We start from the raw sequence: 26,935 nt of genomic DNA on the forward strand, positions 1-26,935 counted from the left end.
CCGGAGATGACCATAGTATGAGGAGTTCATGTATTCACCAAGTGTTAATGCATTGGTCCGGTTTCTTATTGAAAGTTGAACCTTAATATCACGTAGTTTCCATTAGGACCCCGCTGCCACGGGAGGGATGGACAATGGATGTCATGCAAGTTCTTTTCCCTAAGCATGTATGACTACATACGGAATACATGCCTATATTAGATTGACGAACTGGAGCTAGTTACATATCTCTCCGTGTTATAACTGTTGCATGTTGAATCACATCCGGCATAATCATTGATCACCGATCCAATGCCTACGAGTCTTTCACTACTGGTCCTTGTTACGTTACTTTGTCGCTACTCCTGTGACTTTGCTGCTACTGGTTACTATTGCTACTGCTGCTATCACCCTATTTTGCTACTGATACTTTGCTGCAGATACTAAATCTTTCAGGTGTGGTTGAATTGACAACTCAACTGCTAATACTTGAGAATATTCTTTGACTTTCCCTTGAGTCGAATCAATAAATTTGGGTTGAATACTCTACCCTCGAAAACTGTTGCGATCCCCTATATTTGTGTGTTATCAGCGAGGCGCATACCGCAATGACCTGCACCAAGTCCGCATCAACCTATGCCAATAGTTGGCCACTCAAAGTATTGATGAGACAACTCCGACTTTGAGAACGACCATTGGGCTTTCTTATGCCCAGTATATCATCAAGGCCACGAAGACGTAATGCACATTATTTCCAGCTGCCAAAGCGTAGAGGGTCTACGGCTAACCTCGACAACGGCTGAGGTAATTGTGTCTAACAAATCAGGACCGGGCTAACTTGTGTGTGTGACCTGGATCCATGCAAAGTCAAACTCCAACTTTAACCAAGTTTATGTTAAATAAACATCTAGAATACCATGAAATATGATATATATATTTGGTATTATGGGTATGATTATTTTTTATTTAAGGGCATCTCAACATCGATCCGTAAATTTGCTCAGGTATCCGTCTGCGGATACAGGAGCTACTTCACGGCTACTTCACGGACATGGATGTTAGAGCCGACCATCCAATACTGGCCGCATATATTTTAAACCAGGTTTCGACTTACTGGACGAAATTCAGGCAAACCGTTTGATATTCATCAAAGTTCGAAAAAATAGCACAAATAATCCATACATAGCATGCAAGTACAACAATGTTCTAAATTCGATGTCCAACAAGTTTTTCAACGTATCATGTCGTTCCACGCATACCGTCCCTTCAACTTCGTCCAACAATATGTGTGTGTACTGGTTGTTCCCCTGTGATACATCGTAGCAGTGCGTACGGGCTACAAAACGTAAATATCAACATTAAGTAAATGAATAATTCAACCTACAAATTAAGGAAGAAGAAACAAAACTCATGTTTCCTCTTCCGCGTGCAATGTCTATCTTGCCTTGAGGTGAGTAACTACATGAGTAAACTTGATGACAATGATCAATGCGTAACACTCCCTTCGTTTTTAAATAGAAGAACTCTTAAAGATTCTACTATAAACTACATACGGAATAAAATAAATGAATTTATACTTTAAAATGTGTCTATATACATTTGTATCTAGTTCATAGTGTGATATTTAAAAGGTCTTATATTTAAAAACGAACGGAGTATATTATGGAATTTGTTTGGTTTGTACAGCTAACTGGCTAGGTACCATGCATCCGTTCGAAAAGGGGTGTTGTGGATCGGTTGTAGTAAGCCGCCGGTTACACATTTGAAGGAACAATTCGGTCAACCTCGCACGGGTTTTGGAAATGTGCTAGTGGAGGGGCATTGTGGCATTAACTTCAGTGCACCCCTATCTCGCACTGAACCTTTCAGCAAATCAAAGCAAAGTTTAGAAGGTATACGGGGGCGTCGAGCGAAGTGGAAGCACCTCTCACCACGACGATATGTTCAGAATACTCGCCACTCACTCATGCCCGGCGGCGCGGCAGAACAGTCGCAAACTCTGAGACCTCCCTGGATTCACCTACATATAGTCACAGAGACCAAGCGCCTTCGTCCGCACAGTCCTTCATGTTCGGCTATCATCGGCACCGCCAAGAAATCAAGATGGCGAGCGACCTGTTTCTGGCGGCGCTGCTAATTTCCGTGGCGTCATTGGCCGGACTGGCCGCCGGAGCGCGCGCAGGCGGCATCGCGATCTACTGGGGCCAGAACGGCAACGAAGGCACGCTGGCCCAGACCTGCGCCAGCGGCAACTACAAGTTCGTCAACGTGGCCTTCCTGTACACCTTCGGCAAGGGCCAGGCGCCGCTGCTGAACCTGGCCGGCCACTGCGACCCGGCGACCAGCGGATCGTGCACCTTCGTGGGCGCTGACGTCAGGTCCTGCCAGCGCCTCGGCATCAAGGTCCTGCTCTCCATCGGCGGCGGCGTCGGCAGCTACGGCCTCTCGTCCCGCGCGGACGCTAGGCTGGTCGCGAGGTACCTCTGGGAGAACTACCTCGGCGGCACGTCGGCATCGAGGCCCCTCGGGGACGCCGTCCTCGACGGCGTCGACTTCGACATCGAGAGCGGCGGGAGCGCGCACTGGGACGACCTGGCGCGGGAGCTCAAGAAGTACTCGGGGAAGGGGCGCGAGCACAAGAAAGTGTACCTAGCGGCGGCGCCGCAGTGCCCGTTCCCGGACGCGTCGCTCGGCGGGCTCGGCGGCGCGCTCGGCACGGGCCTGTTCGACTACGTGTGGGTGCAGTTCTATAACAACCCGCCGTGCCAGTACACCACGGACAGCGGGGTGGGCAACCTGGCGCGCGCGTGGGAGCAGTGGACGGCGATACCGGCGAGGCAGGTGTTCCTGGGGCTCCCGGCGGCGCTCGAGGCCGCCGGCACCGGGTTCGTGGAGACGACAGACCTGGTGTCCAAGGTGCTGCCGGTGGTGAAGAAGTCGAAGAAGTACGGTGGCATCATGCTGTGGTCGAGGTTCTACGACGGGAAGACCGGGTACAGCGACAAGGTCAAGCCCAGCCTGTGAGCTGGTATTAACTGCTAAGCTCCGGTCAGGGATAGTATTGACCACGTACCAATAACATATCTCGAAGCCTGATAGTATTGAGCAAAGATAATAACAGGACGAAATGTATAATTGTATTCATCGCGCTCGTTAAAAACTTGTTTGCCGCGCACTTCGCCTAGTTTTGCGTGGCCGTCAGCGCTGGCTTCAGCAGCGACGTGAAAAAAGCGCGCGCGTAGCTCCAGCGACGACGAAAAAGGCATCGCGCTATACATTGCGTACATTTTTTTAAGAACTAAAATAAAATTTATAGATAAAAAAAGATATATAGATATTTTACATAGTTCCATAGCTTACATAGATAAAAAAAGATATATAGATAGATAAAACTACTAGATAGTGCAGCTACAACCTACTTTCAGTCGTCGGCACCATCATCATCGTCGCCATCCTCGCTGGTCTCGTCCGAGGTATCGAGCCATATGTCCGTCCAACGATCATCGTCAGACGTAAAGATCGACTGCCCACCATTCTCAACGATTTCGCACTGCGATATCGCCAGGGCCTTCCACCGACGCCTGTCCAACCGCCGGTTGTGGCGCCTTTGCGCCTCCTCCTCCCGGTGCCTTGCCCAGTAGGTTTGCTCGTATGTGACGTCCTTCGGGTGGCACCGACGCCATTCCGCCATGACCCGCTCGTCCTCCTGGACAACGAGTAGGCGGCGCTGCCGCTTGGCGTGCTCTGCACGGTCTTCTGCCGTGTTAAGACGAGGCGGCGGGGCACGGTCCAACGCCTGCTGGAACGAGTAGACGTCCTGGAAGTTCATCTGCGCGCGGCCTGCCTAGGCGCCACGCCGTCGCGTCGTACGCGCAGGCGGCCTCGCGCGCCGTCCCGAAGGTGCCGAGGCCGAGCCAAAGTTCGTCGGACCGTATCTCGGAGTAGAAACCGCCGTTGGGGCGCTGGCGGACGCCGCGGTAGCCCGACGCTCCTTGGCGGTGCGGCGGCATGGTGGCATGTCGGTGGCGGGGCGCTGGAGCGGCGGGGGCGCGCGTGGCAGCGAAAGCAACGAGGAAGCGGTGGAGGCGCGCGTGGCAGAGGAAGAGGAAGAGAAGTGTGTGGAATAGGCGCGTGGCGAGCGCCGCAATTTAAAGGCGCGCCGGAAGCGGTGCGCCAAAAATAGCACGCGAGCTGCCGCCTTTTCCCGCGCGCGCGAGTTGCCTGCCACCGCTGGAGCGTGTCGAAACGCCCCGCGCGCGCAAAAAACTCGGTTTACCGCGCGCGCCTTTTGAGGCGGCTGTTGGAGATGCTCAAAGGACAACAAACCCTCAAACCACCCGCATTCGTGCGAATAGTACGATCCGGATGCAAACCGTGTGATCCGGTCATGTTATGTTATCCAATGCGGCTTTGTATCAATCCATGACAGTCCGACTGCACTTTTCTACTCCCTTCGTTTCTAAATATAAAAACTTTTAGAAATTACACTATGGACTACATACGAAGTAAAATGATTGAATCTAAACTTTAAATATGTCTATGTACATCCGTATCTAGTTCATAATGGAATGTCTAAAAGGTCTTATATTTAGGAACGGAGGGAGTAGCAACATGGAGACATAGACCAGGTTTTGCGGGAGGCGGACAATAGCCACGTTGGACTCCGACGTCTTAGGCCCACTGAAATCCGCTCTCCCGGTCCCATTTCCTTATGCTCTATCACCTCTTTTCTTGCATTATCTAAAAAATACCTCTTTTCTTGCTTTGCATGCGCACCTTTCATCTCCGTCATTGCCGATGTGCCTCTCCGGCTGTTATACATGCATTGCTGGACGTTCGCAACTAGCACTTACGCGTCCACTCGTCTTTTATGAAGGTGTTATCCATCTTGAAGTTGTTTGTATCCGGATACACTCCGTGTGATAGCCTGACTTATTAGGGATGATAGACTACTCATATCATTAAGGAATTCCTTCTTTTCCGGGAGCCCATTCGAACAGAACTCCTAGATTAAGCGTGCTCGGCTTGAAGTAGTTCTAGGATGGGCGACCGACCGAGAAGTTGATCCCGGGTGCGCATGAGTGAGGACAAAGTGCACAGAAAAGACTAGTATTGATATGTGGGGCCAGTCTAGATCCCATCAGGAGTAACAACCGCCGACGGGTGTCTCCGGGGCGTTACACTCCTCCACTCTGTCGACGACTTCCATGGTGGCCAGCATGCCCTGCAGGTGTTCAATCAAATGCCACTTAGCCTAATTTGAGACGCCATGTCTTATTTTCAGAGTAAGATGGATGACGGTTACTTGGGCATGGAGGATGAGTTGTTGTGCATGTCTGGTAGGTCGTATCCGTGGATTTTGTAGGCAGCAGCGGAGAGGGGACTTTCTCGCATAAAGTGCATGGATCATTGGACGCACATTGCGCCCTACGACATGCACATCATCCATGATTGCCAATGTGAGCTCGTTATCATATCTATGGTACGCTAGTCAGACCATCGTCATCAAGTTTTTTCACGCAGTTGCTCAGCTGGAGGCAAGGTGGCCATTGCACGTGGCTGAGGAGGAAATCATAAGTTTTGCTTGTTCTTCCTCAACTTGTTGATTGAATCATCCATTCATTCTATGTTACTTTACACATTATGTAGCCCGTACGCATTGTAGTGATGTACCAAATGAAAGAAGACGGTCATTTACATACACACGCTGTTAGATGAAGCTGAATTGCCAGTATATGTGGCACGACATGATCCCTTATTGAAAAACTTGTTGGATATCGAATTTGAGACATTGTTGTACTAGATTTATTTTCATGCCATATATGAATGATTTGTGCTATTTTCTATTCAAATTGATAAATATCATCCGGTTTGCATGAATTTCTTCCGCTAAGTTGAAATCCGGCTTGAAACGTATGCGAACACCGTTAGATGGCCAATTTTGACATACATATACGCCAACACGTCACCTTTGTTCGCATATGAATACATGAGAAAGGTTATGGGTCCGTGTTGGAGATGTCCTAAGAATCACTTTCCTCCATGACAATTTGTAGTGAATGTCCGTTTTGTTCAAGGTGAAGCTTTGAAAATTTTATCAGGCTTGTGAAAATCAACATAAAACACCATATATTGTGAAAAGCTTGAGCAAGATGGTGGCTCGCGGGGTGGAGTATTTGAGCTCTAGCTCAGATGTACGCGCATGAATAGTAAATAAAAATATTGTATTTTTTTTGTTCATCCGAGCTCAAAATGTACTTTTCCCTCGTGAGCTCTTAGATTCCGTATAGCTACATTGCGGTGATGGCCGGGTCGTGCTAATTGCTGGCGAGCTCGAGGCAACAAGATAACTCTCCAAATTTCTGGTTGTATAAGTATTTTTGTTTATATTTTTTTATGTTTTCATCTGAAATACTTAGGGTTTCTTATGTTTCATAGGTTGGTTTCACAACCTTCATCCTTGTGTATATTCTACTACAATACACATGGGGTCATGTTGCAACGTTTCTGGCCCATTGCAATGTTGTGTCCACGCAACAAATTTTTTTAGTGTTGTTGACTTGTTATCGATGCCCGGTTCTATGTTGCGTATAATGCGATGACTTTTCTCATTGTTTTGGTGTGATCAACAAGAATTTATTGTATGGAGAAAAAGGGTTGCGAGTATATGCTTGACATGCTGCAACATTTCTGATGAAATACTAAGAAAACATATTGTGATGATGTTTCATAAGTAGAAAAAATGGTGCAATATGGATAGGCGGGGTATACCCTCCATTCGAACAACGCCTAGTGTCATAGTCTTCTTTTTGCGCGAATGTCATTAGCTAGAGTAGATATTGATAGATGAATGGTATAAATCCTACACACACGAAACTTTTCAAAGGCTCAACTTTAAGAAAATCTTCTATATTGATTTCTTATTTTTTAGAAGTTTAAATGCCATATAGGAGAATTAAATAGCACAAGCCCTAAAATACACACTTACCATAAGTTAAAAAGTATATCCAAATACTTCGGCGTGCCGAAGTCTTCTTTCTCCTTCATCCACCTGATTGGAACAAATTTGTTGAAACCATGTGTTTGTAGAAGCAACGGTTGCATCTACATAGTAAATCACTGTTCAAAAAAACAAATGGCAAACTTGACCTATGGAACGCCGGTCCAGCCAGATGATGTCTGGGAAACAACTGTCCCACGCTCCCCGACCAGGCTGAGGCTGGCCAATTTGTGTCGGTCGAAACTCGAGCAGAAGAAATACCACTGAAACAAAGAGACATAGAGAAACTATTCCATGTCCATGACAACACCATCGTCCCAGCATACCAATGACAAAATCTAAATTTATTTCTAAACATACCAATGTGGGAATGAATCCCCGTGGGTCCCCACCAATGAGCGACGCACAAAGGGAGAGGTGGCATGTAGTTTCACCCAGTGACAGATCCACCATTGGGGCGAGCTAGGGCCGCCGCCCCAGCTCTCGAGTGACGGAGCAGGGCATCTCCCATGCCTAGCGACCTTTGGCGCAACGCAATGAAGATCCATCGACGTCCACCGCCCCGACAAATCTCAATTCATGGGTTCGTCACTATCTCACCGATGAGGCGTGTAGATCAGCCACTGCCGCTTCTGGCGCCTTGGGCGCCGAAGAGGATGAAGAATGATTCCCAATTAAAACAACTTATACTTATGTTAAGTCGAGCTAAAAAAACTAGCCAATACATATGTATCTTCTTTTGAAAGGCATAGATATGAGATGAGGCATTTTGGCTAAGAGGCTCATCTGCACCCATGTTAAATAAAGAATTCAAAACTATTTCTAGGAAAATTAAAAATTCCATTTTTTGTCACGGTAGATAATTTGATCTGTGATGTTTGCTCGAATTTTTCAAATTAATTAAACATAGGAGTAACTCTCGGAAAAAAGCAAATTTGGTCTTTAAAAAAAATATTGTTCATGTATTGTTCGAACCTTAATTTTTTTTATGAGTGCTACTTGAATTTCCAAATGGTCTGAAATTTGAAGTGCACCTCATGCATCAAATTATCTATCCTGCACAAAAAAATTGATTTTTTGAATTATATATATATTTTTTATGATTTTTTCTGACTGGATGCAGATGAGGCCGGGCTCAGAATTGGATATTCCATAGATATGTATCTTAGAGAAATAATTTGCTACACATGATGATAGCTACACATGACCTCAATTTGTATCTCTTATTACTTTTATAAATTATTTTAAAATATGAAAAATAACTCTATAACGAAAATATCGTGGTTTTGGATCAGCGAGGCAAGCAAACGTGGAATTATGCCAAAAAGGCAAGGAAAAAAGATCGAGAAAAATGAGAAACGCCCTTTCTACAAAACAAAAAGACACTTGTGTCAAAAAGGTAACAAAAAAACAAATAAAAACGAGAAAAGGTCATTTGTATAAAAATATACTTGTGCCAATGCCATTAAAACCCGACACCTCGTATATCAAAATAGACATTTATATCAAAGGATGTGTAGCTATCATCATGCATAGAAAATCGTCTCTCATGTATCTTATTTTGAAAGGCGTAGATATGTATCTTTACCCTCTGAAAAATGATTGCTCCGATAGTAGGTGAGAAATGACTGGACCAGAAGCCACTTATTTTCACCGCGTAAGTTATTGCGGGCTTTCGAGCAGGTGAGAAAGGATGTTTGCAGCAAGGGAAGCACTCTGCGCCGGCGCGCCGGCCCAACTGTTGGGACGGTCGAGCTTCGGCCGTTAGATTTGGCCTCCCCGAACCGTCAGATCCCGTCGTCCCGACCCCTCTTATCTTTAACCTCTCGCACGGGGAAAGGGGGAGGCCCACCTCGCACGCGCCGACGCTCCAGCGCACGCTGACCGCCTCGCCTCACCTCCTCACCGTCGGTCGTCCTCACCGTCGGTCGCCGCCGGTCGCCGCCCTCGCCGCCCTCACCTAGCCTTCTGTGCGTTTCTAACCTCCGTGGATGTAGCAGCTTGCGCTCATGGTTGCAACCCTTGTAAAAAACAATACGGTTGCAACAAAAACAGAACGACAAATGTAGCAAAAATGTATAATGGTTGCAACATTTCCCATCATGATTGCAACTCGCCCATGTCAACGGTTGTAGCAAAAAAACAATACGGTTGCAACAAAAAAAATGACTGATGTAGCAAATTTGTATAATGGTTGCAGCATTTTCCATCATGGTTGCAACTCGCCCATGTCAAGGTTGTAGCAAAAAAACAATACGGTTGCAACAAAAAAGAATGATTGATGTAGCAAATTTGTATAATGGTTGCAATATTTTTTCATCATGGTTGCAACTCCGGCTACAAACTCCGGCAAAATTTGGTTGCAACTCTCATGGACGTGGTTGGAACTTCTTTTATCAACGTTGAACCTTTTTTTATGCCGTTTGAAGCTTTTTGCACACCGCTTGTAGCTTTTTTTAATAGATGCATACACACAGATCCGTCCATGACAGGAGGCAACCATGTCATCTCCCCTGTGGCTCGGCCCGAGCACCGGCGATGGTGGTTTTGTAGCAGCGCCAGCGAGGGGTACGAGGGCATGCGGCAGTGCCTGCGGGGGAGGGGGCGACGGCGGCCTGCGCAGGGGAGGGGGTGACAGCGACCTGCACAGAGAGGAAGCACACGACGACGACGCCTGCGCGGGGGAAGGGGACGACGGCGACCTGCGCAGAGGGGACGCGCACGATACGCCTAGATCGGACGAACACGGTGTGTCCGACCGAAACCGGCGCGCTGTGTATAAACGTTTCCCTTGCAGCAACGATGTGTACAACTACTACCAGTGCAAATATCCACGGTCAACTTCTGATACGCGTGACGTACGCTCAACAAAATACGACGTAGAATGAAGTACCAGGGGAGACCGGTCGTTTTCTTAAGAGAGAAGAAAGATCGGTTTTAAATGGAAATTAGCAATAGCGGAGCTAATGAGCAACCAATAAAAGCCAAGCTCAAACCGCATGATCTTCTACTTCCACGAAGTTTCGGGTGATACCAGCAGCTACCCTGCGGCCTTCTTCTCCTACTAGTCTACTACTGCCAAATCGTCTCTCTCCCACCCACCTCTTCTTCGCAAGTCGTGACCTGCGAAATTTCAACACCAAAAATCAAGCGAGTCTTGCCCAAAGCAAACGCGTCAGGAACGGCCAGGACGCGTCAAGAACGCCATATAAATTCCATCGCCGGCGATCGTTGGTCCATCAGTTACCCATTCTAACTACCAACACATCCGTCGCCTTGCCGAGGAGATCATCAGTTCAGTTCAGGACGCGCAGATGGCCTCCTACGAGAAGCCGCAGCCGCAGCCGCCGGCGAACGCGGCGCCCTACTACGCGTACCCGGCCCCGCAGCAGCCGGCGTACTACGCGCCGCCGCCTCCCCCTCCGCCCGCCCCGCGCCGGAGCGCGCCCGGCTGCTTCCTCTGCTTCGTCTTCAAGGTCATCGCCCTCGTCGTCATCGCGCTGGGGGCTGCCGTCCTCGTGCTCTGGCTCATCCTGCGCCCGGGCGCCGTCAGGGCCACCGCCGTCTCCGCCACGCTCTCCCGCTTCGACCTGTCCGAAGGCGGCGGCCGCCGCGGCGGCGAGGGGATCCTCCAGTACAACCTCACCGTGGACGTCCGCGTCCGCAACCCCAACCGCTTCCGCATCCACTACGAGTACGCCGAGGCGCAGGCGTCCTACGACGGCGAGCGCTTCGGGTTCGACCCCGTCGACCCCTTCTACCTGGAGAGGAAGGGCGAGCACACCGTCACGGCCGCGTTCGCCGGCTCGTCCGCCGTCGACGACCGCGGCGCGCTGCGCTCGTACCAGAGGGAGAGGAGCGACGGTTTGTACATCGTCAAGGTTAGGCTGTACGCCGACCTCGGGTTCAAGGTCAGGGTCTTCAACGCGCGCCGCAAGAGCAAGATCAGCTGCACGCTCCGCCTGCCGGCGCCGAACGCGAACGCGAGTGCGGTGCCGGTGCCCACGATGCTGGGGACGAGGTGCGGCGTGGACTTCTGATCCGCGCGCGACGATCCATCACAACGGGACGCTTACGCCGGCTGCCGTGCCGACGATTATGTTTAGTTTGACGCTGGTAGTATGTGTTTGTCATTTTGGAAACGTGAATTAGACAGATGGCCGTGCTTATATTCTTGTATGTAACCGCGTCTACGTTCTTTCGTTTTCATTAGATGTGTATATATCTATGAATAATTCGGCACATTGAATTCGTTTTTATACAACTTATTATACTGGGAACTAGCGTCCAAATTTCAAATACTCCCTCCGTTCTAAAATAAATGTCTTAATTTTATACTCCTTGCTTCCCAAAACAACTGTCTCAAGCTTAACACAATTTTGTATTAGAGCTAGTATAAAGTCCAGACATTTATTTTGAGACAGAAAAATACTAATTTTAATACAAAATTATACTAAAGATATTTATTTTTGATAGAGGAAGAAGTTCACATTTTGACATGGACTCATGACAATATCCAAGAATAAGAACCTCAACAACTTTCTAGCTCTCTCAAAGTTCAGGCACTTTCGGCAATCAGATCGATTTGCTTGATGTATTTTCGGTCGTCGGATCTCGAGCTGGAGAGGCCTCGGCTGACGGATTATAAAGCGGTGTTGTAGCAATGAATAGGTTCACTCTCCGTTCGTGCCATCGTCGTTATTCCCGTGCCCTTTCGAGGGCATTTCCGTTATTTTGCATGCTCGCATATAAAAGGAAGCCACTACCGCACTCGCGCCCCCTCCCCTCTTCCTCATGTACTCGCATCGCTCTCTCCTTCCAAACCCTAACCCACCACTGCTCTCTCGATCGCCCTAGTACAGCCGTCATCGCGCTCCTGCATCTCCTCCCCTTCCTCTCCCATTGCCGTGTTCGCCGCCACCACTCCTCTCCCCGTCGCCCTCGCGCCGCCATCATCGACTCCTCGCCCTTGGACGCGGCAAGCAAGAACGTGACCTATTGCCGATCCCCAAGCTGCTCTTCCCGAAGGGCACGCTCACACAAATCCTAGAGCATCTCAAGGCGAAGCTCGTGGCGCTGGGTCCCGGGCGCGTGGGGGCTGCTCACTCGCGGGGGTGCTACAAATCCCTCATGACTAGGCCGCGCTCGCGCTCGGGACGCTCGTCGTCGTTCTCCCCGGCGGAAGGTGTGTGGGAGGCCGACCTCGACGATGTGCTACTCTTTCACTCCCTGTCACGCCGTCGCTTCTGCTCTCCCTCACATGGTCATGTCGTCGTCTCCTCCACACCCCCTAGGACTCCACTCCCGCTGATGCATCTTCTCCAGCGCCTCCTCCCTGTCATGCAGGTGCCTCTCGCTCTCTCTCTCTCCCTCCCGCCCTCCCTCCCCCTCCCTCTCTCTCTTTCTCGCTCTCTCTCTCCCTCCCGCCCTCTCCCTCCCTCTGCCTCTCTCTCCCTCTGCCTCTCTCCCTCTCTCTCCCTCTCTCTCTCCTCCCTCTCTCTCTCTCTCTGTGTGTGTGTGTGAGAGAGAGAGAGAGAGAGGTGGGCTTAGATTTTGATACGTCCATTTTGCATCATGAATTACTATTGATATTTGTGTTAATCTTGCCCACTATCTCTTACTATCATACAATTCTGATGTTCTTTCACTCTGAATATGCAAGGTCCATCACTCACAGGAAGATATTTGGAAACTGGAATTATCGACATGGAAACCGAGAAAAAGGCAGAAAAATCAACTTGCACCAAATGACCTAAAACTTTACGAAGATTTTTTTAGAATATTTAAGAATTTCTGGGCCAAAAATATATTGGAGAGGGGTCACCTTCTCGCCACAAGCCAACATGCCCCCCCAGGCCACGCCCTGATGTCTTGTTGGCCGCCTAGTGGCCCTTTCGTGACCATCTTCTCATATATGGTGTGTTTTACCCAAGAAAAACCATAAGTTATTTTTTTGGGACAAAGCGCCACCGTCTCGAGGCGGAAACCTAGACAGAGGCCTTTTTGCTCTTCGGTAGAGAGATTCTGCTGGGGAAACTTCCCTCAAGGAGGGGGAAATCAAAGCCACCGTCATCACCAACACTTCCTCCTTCATGGGAGGATCAATCTTCATCGACATCTTAACCAACACCATCTCATCTCCAACCATAGTTCATCTCTGGTATTCAATCGCTGTCTCAAAACCCCAGATTGGTACCTGTGGGTTGCTAGTTGTGTTGATTACGTCTTGTAGTTGATGCTTCTTGGATTACTTGGTGGAAGATATTATGTTCAGATCCTTAATTATTATTATTACACCTCAGATCTTGAACATGTTCTTTCACTCTAAATATGGAAGGTACATCACTCAGAGGAAGATATTTTGAAACTGGAATTCTCGACATGGAAACCGAGAAAAAGGCAGAAAAATCAACTTGCACCAAATGACCTCAAACTTTACGAAGAATTTTTCTAGAAAATTTAAGAATTTCTGGGCCAAAAATATACTGGATAGGGGTGTTGGGTAACGTAGTGAATTCAAAATTTTCCTACGCCATACAAGGATCTATCTATGGAGAGACCAGCAATGAGAGAGGTTGTAGAGCATCTTCATACCTTTGAAGATCGCTAAGCGGAAGCGTTACTATGAACGTGGTCGATGGAGTCGTACTCGCAGCGATTCAGATCACGGTCGGTTCCGATCTATGTGCCGAATCACGACACCTCCGCGTTCAACACACATACAGCCCGGTGACGTCTCCCACGCCTTGATCCAGCAAGGAGGATGGAGAGGTTGAGGGAGAGCTCCGGCATCACCACGGTGTGGTGGCGGTGGAGCTACGAGGTCTCCCGGCAGGGCTTCGCCAAGCACTGTGGGAGAGGAGAAAGAGGAGAAGCAGGGCTGCGCCGAGAGAGAGATTTCGTGTGTCTCAAATCAGCCGAAAGCTCCACTATATATAGGGGGAGAGGGAGGGGGTGCCCCCTTTAGGGTTCCCACCCCCAAAGGGTGCGGCAGCCCCATCTAGGGCTGGTGGTGGCGGCCAGGGCAAGGGAGAGGGGGTGGCGCACCCCAGATGGGCCTTAGGCCCATCTGCACTAGGGTCCCCCCTTCCCTCTCTTGTGGCGCCTTGGGCCTAGGTGGGAGGCGCACCAGCCCACTCTAGGCTGGTGCCCTTCCACCTTTTGGCCCATGCAAGCCTTTGGGGCTGGTGGCCCCTACCGTTGGACCCCCGAAACCCTTTCGGTGGTCCCGGTACATTACCGGTGTCGCCCGAAACAATTCCGGCGACCAAATCCTCACTTCCTATATATAATTCTTTACCTCCGGACTATTCCGGAGCTCCTCGTGACATCCGGGATCTCATCCAGGACTCCGAACAACCTTCGGTAACCTCGTATAACAATTCCCTATAACCCTGGCGTCATCGAACCTTAAGTGTGTAGACCCTATGGGTTCGGGAGGCATGCAGACATGAACGAGACACCTCTCCGGCCAATAACCATCAGTAGGGTCTGGATACCCATGGTGGCTCCCGCATGTTCCACGATGTTCTCATCGGATGAACCACGATGTCAAGGATTCAATCAATCCCATATACAATTCCCTTTGTCTACCGGTATAGAACTTGGCCGAGATTCGATCGTCGGTATCCCCATACCTTGTTCAATCTCGTTGCCGGCAAGTCTCTTTACTCGTTCCATAGCACATCATCCCGTGACTAACTCCTTAGTCACATTGAGCTAATTATGATGATGTTCTACCGAGTGGGCCCAGAGATACCTCTCCGTCACACGGAGTGACAGATCCCGATCTCGATTCGTACCAACCCAACAGATACTTTCGGAGATACCCGTAGTGCACCTTTATAGTCACCCAGTTACGTTGTGACGTTTGATACACCCAAAGCACTCCTACTGTATCCGGGAGTTGCACAATCTCACGGTCATAGGAAAAGATACTTGACATTAGAAAAGCTTTAGCATACGAACAACACGATCTAGTGCTATGCTTAGGATTGGGTCTTATCCATCACATCATTCTCCTAATGATGTGATCCCGTTATCAATGACATCCAATGTCCATGATCAGGAAACCATGATCATCTATTGATCAACGAGCTAGCGAACTAGAGGCTTGCTAGGGACACATTGTGATCTATTTATCCACACATGTATTACTGTTCCTTGTTAATACAATTATAGCATGAACAATAGACGATTATCTTGAACAAAGAAATATCATAATAACCATTTTATTATTGCCTCTAGGGCATATTTCCATCAGTCTCCCACTTGCACTAGAGTCAATAATCTAGTTCACATCACTATGTGATTGCAATGAATGCAACACCCATACAGTTCCGGGGTTCGATCATGTCTTGCTTGTGAGAGAGGTTTATAGTCAACGGGTCTGAACCTTTCAGATCCGTGTGTGCTTTACAAATCTCTACAACATCCTATAGATGCTACTACGCCCCATCTGGAACCATTCCAAATGATTGCTCCACTATACGAATCCGGTTTACTACTCATAGTCCTCCGGATTAGTGACAAAGCTTGCATCGACGTAACTCCTTTACGACGAACTCTTTAATCACCTCCATAATTGAGAAAAATTCCTTAGTCCATCAGTTACTAAGGATAACTTCGACCGCTGTCCAGTGATCCATTCCTGGATCACTCTTGTACCCCACGATTGACTCATGGCAAGGCACGCTTTAGGTGCGGTTCGCACCATAGCATACTTGTAGAGCCTACGGCTGAAGCATAGGGGACGACATTCGTCCTTTCTCTTTCTTCTGCCGTGGTCGGGCTTTGAGTCGTACTCAAATTTACACCTTACAACATAGCCAAGAACTCCTTCTTTGCTGATCTATTATGAACTCCTTCAAAAACTTGTCAAGGTATGCATTTCGTTGAAAGTTCCATTAAGCACTTTGATCTATCTTTATAGATCTTCATGCATAACTCTCAAGTAGCTACATCTAGGTTTTCCTTTTAAAAAAACTCCTTTCAAACAACCCTTTATGCTTTGCAAAAATTCTACATTATTTCTGATCAACAGTATGTCTACCACATATATTTATTAGAAATCCTATAGTGCTCCCACTCACCTTTTGGAAATACAAGTTTCTCACAAACTTTGTATAGAACCAAAAACTTTGATCATCTCATCAAAGTGTATATTCCAACTCCGAGATGCTTGCTCCAGTCCATAGAAGGATCGCTGGAGCTTTGCATACTTGTTAGCACCCTTTAGGATCAATAAAATCTTCTGGTTGTATCACATACAACCTTTCCTCAAGGAAACCGTCGAGGAAACAATATTTTGACATCCTATCTGCAATAATTCACAAATGATGCAGCAACTGCTAACATTATTTCAACAGACTTTCAGCATCGCTACGAGTGAGAAAGTCTCATCGTAGTAAACTCTTTGAACTTTGTTGAAAACACCTTTGCGACAAGTCAAGCTTTCTTAATGTTGACTTTTCACCATCATCGTATGTCTTCTTTTAAAGACCCATTCACAGTTAATAGTCTTATGACCATCAAGTGGTTCCACAGAAATCTATACTTTGTTTTTCATACATGGATCCTCTCTCGGATTTCATGGCTTCCAGCCATTTTTCGGAATCTGGGCCCACCATCGCTTTTCCATATCTCGCAGGTTCATTGTTGTCCAACAACATGACCTCTAAGACAGCTTTACCATACCACTCTGTAGTAGTACGCATCCTTGTCCGCCTACGAGGGTTTTGGTTGTGACTTGATCCGAAACTTCATGATCACCATCATACGCTTCCACTTCAATTGGTGTAGACGCCACATGAACAATTTCCTGCGCCCTGCCTTATACTGGTTGAAGTGATGGTTCAATAACCTCATCAATTATCCACCATACTCCCACTCAACTCTTTCGAGAGAAACCTTTCCTCCAGAAAGGACCCGTTTCTAGAAGCAAACACTTTTGCTTCTGGATCTGAGATAGGAGGTATACCCAACTGTTTTGGGTGTCCTATGAAGATGCATTTATTGTTGGAAATATGCCCTAGAGGCAATAATTAATTAGTTATTATTATATTTCTTTGTTCATGATAATCGTTTATGTCCATGCTATAATTGTATTGATTGGAAACACAATACTTGTGTGGATACATAGACAAAACACTGTCCCTAGTAAGCCTCTAGTTGACTGGCTCGTTGATCAAGGATGGTCAAGGTTTCCTGACCATAGGCAAGTGTTGTTACTTGATAACGGGATCACATCATTAGGAGAATCATGTGATGGACTAGACCCAAACTAATAAACGTAGCATGTTGATCGTGTCATTCTGTTGCTACTCTTTTGTGCATGTCAAGTATTTATTCCTATGACCATGAGATCATATAACTCACTGACACCGGAGGAATGCTTTGTGTGTATCAAACGTCGCAACGTAACTGGGTGACTATAAAGATGCTCTACAGGTATCTCCGAAGGTGTTCGTTGAGTTAGTATGGATCGAGACTGGGATTTGTCACTCCGTGTGACGGAGAGGTATCTCGGGGCCCACTCGGTAATACAATATCACACACAAGCCTTGCAAGCAATGTGACTTAGTGTAAGTTACGGGATCTTGTATTACGGAACGAGTAAAGAGACTTGCCGGTAACCGAGATTGAAATAGGTATGTGGATACTGACGATCGAATCTCGGGCAAGTAACATACCGAAGGACAAAGGGAATGACATACGGGATTATATGAATCCTTGGCACTGAGGTTCAACCGATAAGATCTTCGGAGAATATATAGGATCCAATATGGGCATCCAGGTCCCACTATTAGATATTGACCGAGGAGTCTCTCGAGTCATGTCTACATAGTTCTTGAACCCGCAGGGTCTGCACACTTAAGGTTCGACGTTGTTTTATGCATATTTGTGTTATATGGTTGGTTACCGAATGTTGTTCAGAGTCCCGGATGAGATCACGGACATCACGAGGGTTTTCGGAATGGTCCGGAGACGAAGATTGATATATAGGATGACCTCATTTTATTACCGTAAGTTTTTTGGAGTTACCGGGAATGTACCGGGACGAATGGTTTCCGGATGTTCACCGGGGGGGGGGGGGGGGGAAGCCCACCCGGGGGAAGCCCATAGGCCTTAGGGGTGCCACACCAGCCCTTAGTGCGCTGGTGGGACAGCCCAAGAAGCCCTATGCGCAGGAGAAAGAAAAATCAAAGAGAAAATAAAAAAGGGGGAAGTGGGAAAGTGGAGAAGGACTCCACCTTCCAATCCTAGTTGGACTAGGATTGGAAGGGGAGGATTCTCCCCCTTGGTTCGGCCGAACCCCTTGGGGGGCAAGGCCCCTCCCCTCCCACCTATATATATGGAGGTTTTATGGCTGATTTGAGACAACTTTTTCACGGCAGCCCGACCACATACCTCCACTGTTTTTCCTCTAGATCGCGTTTCTTCGGAGCTCGGGCGGAGCCCTGCTGAGATTAGATCACCACCAACCTCCGGAGCGCCTTCACGCTGCCGGAGAAGTCATCTACCTCTCTGTCTCTCTTGCTGGATCAAGAAGGCCGAGATCATCGTCGAGCTGTACGTGTGCTGAACGCGGAGGTGCCGTCCGTTCGGCACTAGATCGGAGTGGATCGTGGGACGGATCACGGGACGGTTCATGGGACGGTTCGCGGGGCGGATCGAGGGCCGTGAGGACATTCCACTACATCAACCGTGTTCCTTAACGCTTCTGCTGTGCGATCCACAAGGGTACGTAGATCGGAAATCCCCTCTCGTAGATGGACATCACCATGATAGGTCTTCGTGCGCGTAGGAAAATTTTTGTTTCCCATGCGACGTTACTCAACAGTGGCATCGTGAGGTAGGGTCATGCGTAGATGTTATCTCGAGTAGAACACAAAAGTTTTTGTGGGCGGTGATGTGCGATTTGCTGCCCTCCTTAGTCTTTTCTTGATTCCGCGGTATTGTTGGATCGAAGCGGCTCGGACCGACATTACTCGTACGTTTACGAGAGACTGGTTTCATCGCTACTAGTAAATCCGTTGCTCAAAGATGACTGGCGAGTGTCGGTTTCTCAACTTTAGTTGAATCGGATTTGACCGAGGAGGTCCTTGGATGATGTTAAATAGCAATTCATATATCTCCGTTGTGGTGTTTGCGTAAGTAACATGCGATCCTACTAGATACCCATGGTCACCACGTAAAACATGCAACAGCAATTAGAGGACGTCTAACTTGTTTTTGCAGGGTATGCTTGTGATGTGATATGGCCAACGATGTGATGTGATATATTGGATGTAGGAGATGATCATGTTGTAATAGTTAATATCGACTTACACGTCGATGGTACGGCAACCGGCAGGAGCCATAGGGTTGTCTTTAAACTAATGTTTGTGCTTGCAGATGCGTTTACTATATTGCTAGGACGTAGCTTTAGTAGTAATAGCATGAGTAGCACGACAACCCCGATGGTGACACATTGATGGAGATCATGATGATGGAGATCATGGTGTGGCGCCGGTGACAAGAAGATTGTGCCGGTGCTTTGGTGATGGAGATCAAGAAAGCACATGATGATGGCCATATCATGTCACTTATGAATTGCATGTGATGTTAATCCTTTTATGCACCTTATTTTGCTTAGAACGACGGTAGCATTATGAGGTGATCTCTCACTAAAATTTCAAGACAAAATTGTGTTCTCCCCGACTGTGCACCGTTGCGACAGTTCGTCGTTTCGGGACACCACGTGATGATCGGGTGTGATAGACTCAACGTTCACATACAACGGGTGCAAAACAGTTGCACACGCGGAACACTCGGGTTAAGCTTGACGAGCCTAGCATGTGCAGACATGGCCTCGGAACACATGAGACCGAAAGGTCGAGCATGAGTCGTATAGTTGATATGATTAGCATAGAGATGCTTACCGCTGAAACTATTCTTGACTCATGTGATGATCGGACTTGAGATAGTGGATTTGGATCGTGTACCACTCAAATGACTAGAGAGATGTACTTTTTGAGTGGGAGTTCTTAAGTAATATGATTAATTGAACTAATTGTCATGAACATAGTCTAATGGTCTTTGCGAATTACGATGTAGCTTGCGCTATAGCTCTACTGTTTTTATATGTTCCTAGAGAAAATTTAGTTGAAAGTTGATAGTAGCAAACTTTGCGGACTTAGTCCGTAAAACTGAGGATTGTCCTCATTGCTGCGCAGAAGGCTTATGTCCTTAATGCACCACTCGGTGTGCTGCACCTCGAGCGTTGTTAGTGGATGTTGTGAACAACCAACATACACGTCTCTGATGACTACACGATAGTTCAATGCAAAATACTTAATGGCTTAGAAGCAAGGCGCCGAAGACGTTTTGAAACGTCGCGGAACATAAGAGATGTTCTAAAGAGATGAAATTGTGATTTCATGCTTGTGCCCTTGTTAAGAGGTATGAGACCTCCGACAAGATTCTTTGTCCACAAAGTAAAGGAGAAAAGCTCAATCGTTGAGCGTGTGCTCGGATTGTCTGAGTACGACAATCACTTGAATCAAGTGGGAGTTAATCTTCCAGATGAGATAGTAATGGTTCTCCAAAGTCACTTCCACCAAGCTGTGAGAGCTTCATGATGAACTATAACATATCAAGGATATATACAATGATCCTTGAGCGATTCGCGATGTTTGACACTGCGAAAGTAGAAATCAAGAAGGAGCATCAATAGTTGATGGTTAGCAAACCACTAAGTTTCAAGAAATGCAAGGGCTAGAAGGGATACTTCGTGAAACGGAAAAACAGTTGCTGCACTAATGAAGAGACCCAAGAATAAACCCAAACCCGAGACTAAGTGCTTCTGTTATGAGGGGAACTGTCACTGAGGCGGAGCAACTCTAGATACTTGGTAAATAAGAAGGTTGGCAAAGTCGAAAGAAGTATATTTGATATACATGAAGTTGATGTGTACTTTACTAGTACTCCTAGTAGCGCGAGGGTATTGGATACCGGTTCGGTTGCTAAGTGATTAGTAACACGAAATGAAAGCTACGGTATAAACGGAGACTAGCTAAAGGCGAGGTGACGATAAGTGTTGAAAGTGTTTCCAAGGTTGATGTGATCAAACGTCGCTCGCTCCCTTTATCATCGGGATTGGTGGTAAAAGCTAAAGAATTGTTATTTGGTGTTTGCGTTGAGCATGAACACGATTGGATCATGTTCATTGCAATAAGATTATTCATTTAAAGAGAATAATAGTTGTTCTATTTGCTTGAATAATTACCCTCAATGGTTTATTGAATCTCGATCATAGTGTTACACATGTTCATAATATTAGTGCCAAAGATACAAAGTAATAATGATAGTACCACTTAGTTGTGGCACTGCCACTTGAGTCATGTTGGTATAAAATGCATGTAGAAGCTCCATGCTGATGGATCTTTGTACTCACTCATTTTTGAAACGTTTGAGACATGCAAACCATACCTGTTGGTATAAATGCATGAAGAAACTCCATGAGAGATGGATCGTTTGGACTCGCTTGATTTTGAATCACTTGAGACATGCAAAACATGCCACATGAAACAAGAGAGTAACTTGTTGGGAATAATACATTTTTGATGTGTGCAGTCCAATGAGTGCTAAGGCACGCAGTGGATATCGTTATGTTCTTACTTCACTGGCGATTTGAGTAGATACAGGAGTAATTACTTGATGAATCACAAAGTCTGAAATATTGAAAAGTTCAAATCTGTTTCAGAGTAAAGTTCGTCGTAACAAGAGGATAAACTGTCTACGATATGATCATAGAAATGAAAATCTGAGTTACGAGTTTTGGTACGCAGTTAAGACAATGTGGAAATTGTTTCGCAGTTCATGCCACCTGGAACACCATAGTGTGATGATGTGTCTGAACGTCATAGCCACGCCCTATTTGATATGGTGCATACTATGATGTCTCTTATCGAATTACCACTATCGTTTATGGGTTATGCATTAGAGACAACCGCATTCACTTTAAATAGGGCACCGCGTATTTCTGTTGACATACAGTATAGACTGAGGTTTAGAGAAATCTAAGCTGTCGTTTCTTGAAAGTTTGGGGCTGCGATGCTTATGTGAAAAAGGTTTCAGTCTGATAAGCTCGAACCCAAAGCGGATCAAAGCATCTTCATAGGATATCCAAAACAGTTGGATACATTTCCTATCTCAGATCCGGAAGCAAAGTGTTTGTTTCTAGAAACGGATCCTTTCTCGAGGAAAGGTTTCTCTCGAAAGAATTGAGTGGGAGGGCGGTAGAACTTGATGAGGTTATTGAACCATCACTTCAACCAGTGTGTAGCAGGGCGCAGGAAGTTGTTCCTGTGGCGCCTACACCAATTGAAGTGGAAGCTGATGATGGTGATCATTAAGCATTGGATCAAGTTACTACAAACCTCGTAGCTCGACAAGGTCGCATACTACTACAGAGTGGTACGGTAACCCTGTCTTGGAGGTCATGGTGTTGAACAACAATGAACCTACGAGTTATGGAGAAGCAAAGGTGGGCCCGGATTCCGACAAATGGCTGGAGGCCATGAAATTTGAGAGATAATCCATATGTGAGAACAAAGTATAGACTTTGGAAGAACTTGATGGTCGTAGGACTATTAAGTAAAGATGGATCTTTATAAGGAAGACAGACGATGATGGTGAATCATCACTATTAAGAAAAGCTCGACTTGTCGCGAAGATGTTTCCGGAAGATCAAATAGTTGACTATAATGAGACTTTCTCACTCGTAGTGATGCTAAAATTCTGTTGGAATTATGTTAGTAGTTGCTGCATTATTTGTGAAATATTGCACATAGGAAGACAAAACATTGTTTCCTCGACGATTTCCTTGAGGAAAGATTGTATATGATACAACCAGAAGGTTTTGTCGATCCTAAGGATACTAGCAAGTATGCAAGCTCGAGCGATCCTTCAATGGACTGGTGCAAGCATCTCGGAGTTGGAATAAACACTTTGATGAGATGATCAAAGATTTTGGGTTTGTACAAGGTTTATGAGAAACTTGTATTTCCAAAGAAGTGAGTGGGAGCGCTATAGAATTTCTGATAAGTATATGTGGTTGACATATTGTGGATCAGAAGTAATGTAGAATTTCTGTAAAGCATAAAAGGTTGTTTGAAAGGAGTTTTTCAAAGGAATACATGGATTGAGCTACTTGAACGTTGAGCATCAAGATCTATGGAGATAGATCGAAATGCTTAATAGAAGTTTCAACAAGATGCATGCCTTGAAAAGTTTTTGAAGGTGTTCAAAATAGATCAGCAAAGAAGGAGTTCTTGACTGTGTTGTAAGGTGTAAATTTGAGTAAGACTCAAAACCCGACCACGGCAGAATAAAGAGAATAGACGAAGGTCGTCTTCTATGCCTTAGCCGTAGACTCTAAAGTATGCCATGCTGAGTACCACACCTGATGTGTGCCTTGCCTCAAGTCTGTTAAGAGGTACACAGAGTGTTCCATGATTGAATCACTAAACAACGGTCAAAGTTATCCTTAGTAACTAATGGACTAAGGAATTTTTCTCGATTATGGAGGTGGTTAAAAGAGTTCGTCGTAAAGGGTTACGTCGATGCAAGCTTTGAAACTAATCCGAATAACTATGAGTAGTGAAACGGATTCGTATAGTAGAGTAGATATTTGGAGTATTTCCAAATAGCACGTAGTAGCAGCAAGATGACATAAAGATTTGTAAAGAACACACAGATTTGAAAGTTTCAGAACCGTTGACTAAAACCTCTCTCACGAGCAAGACGTGATCAGACCCCAGAACTATATGGGTGTTGGATTCGTTAGAATCACATGGTGATGTGAACTAGATTATTGACTCTAGTGCAAGTGGGAGACTGTTGGAAATATGCCCTAGAGGCAATAATAAATTAGTTATTATTATATTTCTTTGCTCATGATAATCGTTTATTGTCCATGTTAAAATTGTATTGATTGGAAACACAATACTTGTGTGGATACATAGACAAAACACTGTCCCTAGTAAGCCTCTAGTTGAGTAGCTCGTTGATCAAAGATGGTCAAGGTTTCCTAACCATAGGCAAGTGTTGTTACTTGATAACGGAATCACATCATTAGGAGAATCATGTGATGGACTAGACCCAAACTAATAAACGTAGCATGTTGATCGTGTCATTTTGTTGCTACTGTTTTGTGCGTGTCAAGTATTTATTCCTATGACCATGAGATCATATAACTCACTGACACCGGAGGAATGCTTTGTGTGTATCAAACGTCGCAACGTAACTGGATGACTATAAAGATCTTGTACATGTATCTCCGAAGGTGTTCGTTGAGTTAGTATGGATCGAGACTGGAATTTGTCACTCCGTGTGACGGAGAGGTATCTCGGGGCCCACTCGGTAACACAACATCACACACAAGCCTTGCAAGCAATGTGACTTAGTGTAAGTTACGGGATCTTGTATTATGGAACGAGTAAAGAGACTTCCCGGTAAACGAGATTGAAATAGGTATGCGGATACTGACGATCGAATCTCGGGCAAGTAACATACCGAAGGACAAAGGGAATGACATACGGGATTATACGAATCCTTGGCACTGAGGTTCAACCGATAAGATCTTTGTAGAATATGTAGGATCCAATATGGGCATGCAGGTCCCGGTATTGGATATTGACCGAGGAGTCTCTCGGGTCATGTCTACATAGTTCTCGAACCCGCAGGGTGTGCACACTTAAGGTTCGACGTTGTTTTATGCGTATTTGAGTTATATGGTTGGCTACCGAATGTTGTTCGGAGTCCCGGCTGAGATCACAGACGTTATGAGGGTTTCCGGAATGGTTCGGGGACAAAGATTGATATATATAGGATGACCTCATTTGATTACCGGAAGGTTTTCGGAGTTACCGGGAATGTACCGGGAATGACGAATGGGTTCCGGATGTTCACCGGGAGGGCAAGCCCACCCGGGGGAAGCCCATAGGCCTTAGGGGTGCCACACCAGCCCTTAGTGGGCTGGTGGAACAGCCCAAGAAGCCCTATGCGCAGGAGAAAGAAAAATCAAAGAGAAAAAAGGGGGAAGTGGGAAAGTATTGAAGGACTCCACCTTCCAATCCTAGTTGGACCAGGATTGGAAGGGGAGGACTCTCCCCCTTGGTTCCGCCGAACCCCTTGGGGTTCCTTGAGCCCCAAGGCAAGGCCCCTCCCCTCCCACCTATATATATGGAGGTTTTAGGGCTGATTTGAGACAACTTTTTCACGGCAGCCCGACCACATACCTCCACGGTTTTTCCTCTAGATCGCGTTTCTGCGGAGCTCAGGCGGAGCCCTGCTGAGATTAGATCACCACCAACCTCCGGAGCACCGTCATGCTGCCGGAGAACTCATCTACCTCTCCGTCTCTCTTGCTGGATCAAGAAGGCCGAGATCATCGTCGAGCTGTACGTGTGCTGAACGCGGAGGTGCCGTCCGTTCGGCACTAGATCGGAGCGGATCGTGGGATGGATCGCGGGACGGTTCGTGGGACAGTTCGCGGGGCGGATCGAGGGACGCGAGGACGTTCCACTACATCAACCATGTTTCTTAACGCTTCTGTTGTGCGATCCACAAGGGTACGTAGATCGGAAATCCCCTCTCGTAGATGGACATCACCATGATAGGTCTTCGTGCGCGTAGGAAATTTTTTGTTTCCCATGCGACGTTACCCAACATTTAGTCGCTTTGGGTTCGATCTTATCCGGCTTAAACTCTTTCACATAAGCATCGCAGCCCCAAACTCTTAAGAAATGAAAGCTAAGGTTTCTCTAAACCATAGTTCATACGGTGTCATCTCAACGGAATTGAGTGGTGCCCTATTTAAAGTGAATGCGGTTGTCTCTAATGCCTAACCCATAAATGATAGTGGTAATTTGATAAGAAATATCATAGTATGCACTATATATAATAGTGCATGATTATGACATACGGACACACCATCAAACTATGGTGTTCGAGGTGGCATGAGTTGTGAAACATTTTTCACGTGAAACAATTTTCACCTTGTCTTAAACGTTTACCAAACTCGTAACTCGGATATATATATGATTACCTCCACGATCACATCGTAGACATATTACCCTCTTGTCACGATGATCTTCAACTTCACTCTGAAATCACTTGAACCTTTTTCAATAATTCATACATGTGTCTCATCAAGTAAATGCACTAGTATCTACTCAAATAATTTGTGAAGTATGAACATAATGATATCCACTGCGTGCCTCAGTACTCATCGGACTGCACACATCAAAGTGTATTACTTCCAACAAGTTACATTCTTGTTCCATCTCACTGGAAAAAGAGGTCTTCAGTCATCTTGCCCATGTGGTATGATTTGCATGTCTCAAGTGATTCAAAAATCAAGTGAGTCAAACGATCCATCGCATGGAGTTTCTTCATGCGTTTATACCAACATGCATGGTTTGCATGTCTAAAATGTTTCAAAAATGAGTGAGTACAAAGATCCATCACCATGGAGCTTCTTCATGCATTTTAAACCAATATGACTCAAGCAGCAGTGCCACAAGTAAGTGGTACTATCATTACTACTTTGTATCTTTTGGCAACAATATTATGGACATGTGTATCACTACGATCGAGATTCAATAAACCAGTCATTCTAGGTGTAAGACCATTTCAGGTATAATTCAAGTAGACAGAATAACCATTATTCTCTTTAGATGAATAATCGTATTTGCCATTAACATAATCCAATCATGTCTATGCTCAACGCAAACACCAAATAAGAATTATTTAGGTTTAACACTAATCTCGATGGTAGAGGGAGCGTGCGATGTGTGATCATATCAACCTTGGAAACACTTCCAACACACATCGCCACCTCGCCTTTAGCTAGTCTCTGTTTATTCTGTAGCTTTTATTTCGAGTTACTAACACTTAGCAACCGAACCA

The 26,935-nt window shown here is 46.2% G+C and overlaps 2 protein-coding genes across 2 annotated transcripts; both read left to right on the forward strand.

Annotated features, from left to right (window-relative positions):
* The first annotated feature begins 1,930 nt into the window (after positions 1 to 1,930).
* Positions 1,931 to 3,147, forward strand: LOC123440483 (acidic endochitinase-like). Its single transcript, XM_045117047.1, has one exon. It carries the CDS (start codon positions 2,047 to 2,049, stop codon positions 3,001 to 3,003), a length of 957 nt encoding a protein of 318 aa, XP_044972982.1. The 5' UTR covers positions 1,931 to 2,046; the 3' UTR covers positions 3,004 to 3,147.
* A 6,815-nt stretch (positions 3,148 to 9,962) lies between these two features.
* On the forward strand, positions 9,963 to 11,259 carry LOC123440484 (NDR1/HIN1-like protein 10). Its single transcript, XM_045117049.1, has one exon. It carries the CDS (start codon positions 10,294 to 10,296, stop codon positions 11,017 to 11,019), a length of 726 nt encoding a protein of 241 aa, XP_044972984.1. The 5' UTR covers positions 9,963 to 10,293; the 3' UTR covers positions 11,020 to 11,259.
* Positions 11,260 to 26,935: the final 15,676 nt, after the last annotated feature.

The sequence above is a fragment of the Hordeum vulgare genome, chromosome 3H (genome assembly GCF_904849725.1).
Source record: "Hordeum vulgare subsp. vulgare chromosome 3H, MorexV3_pseudomolecules_assembly, whole genome shotgun sequence".
Classification (NCBI taxonomy): Eukaryota; Viridiplantae; Streptophyta; class Magnoliopsida; order Poales; family Poaceae; genus Hordeum; species Hordeum vulgare.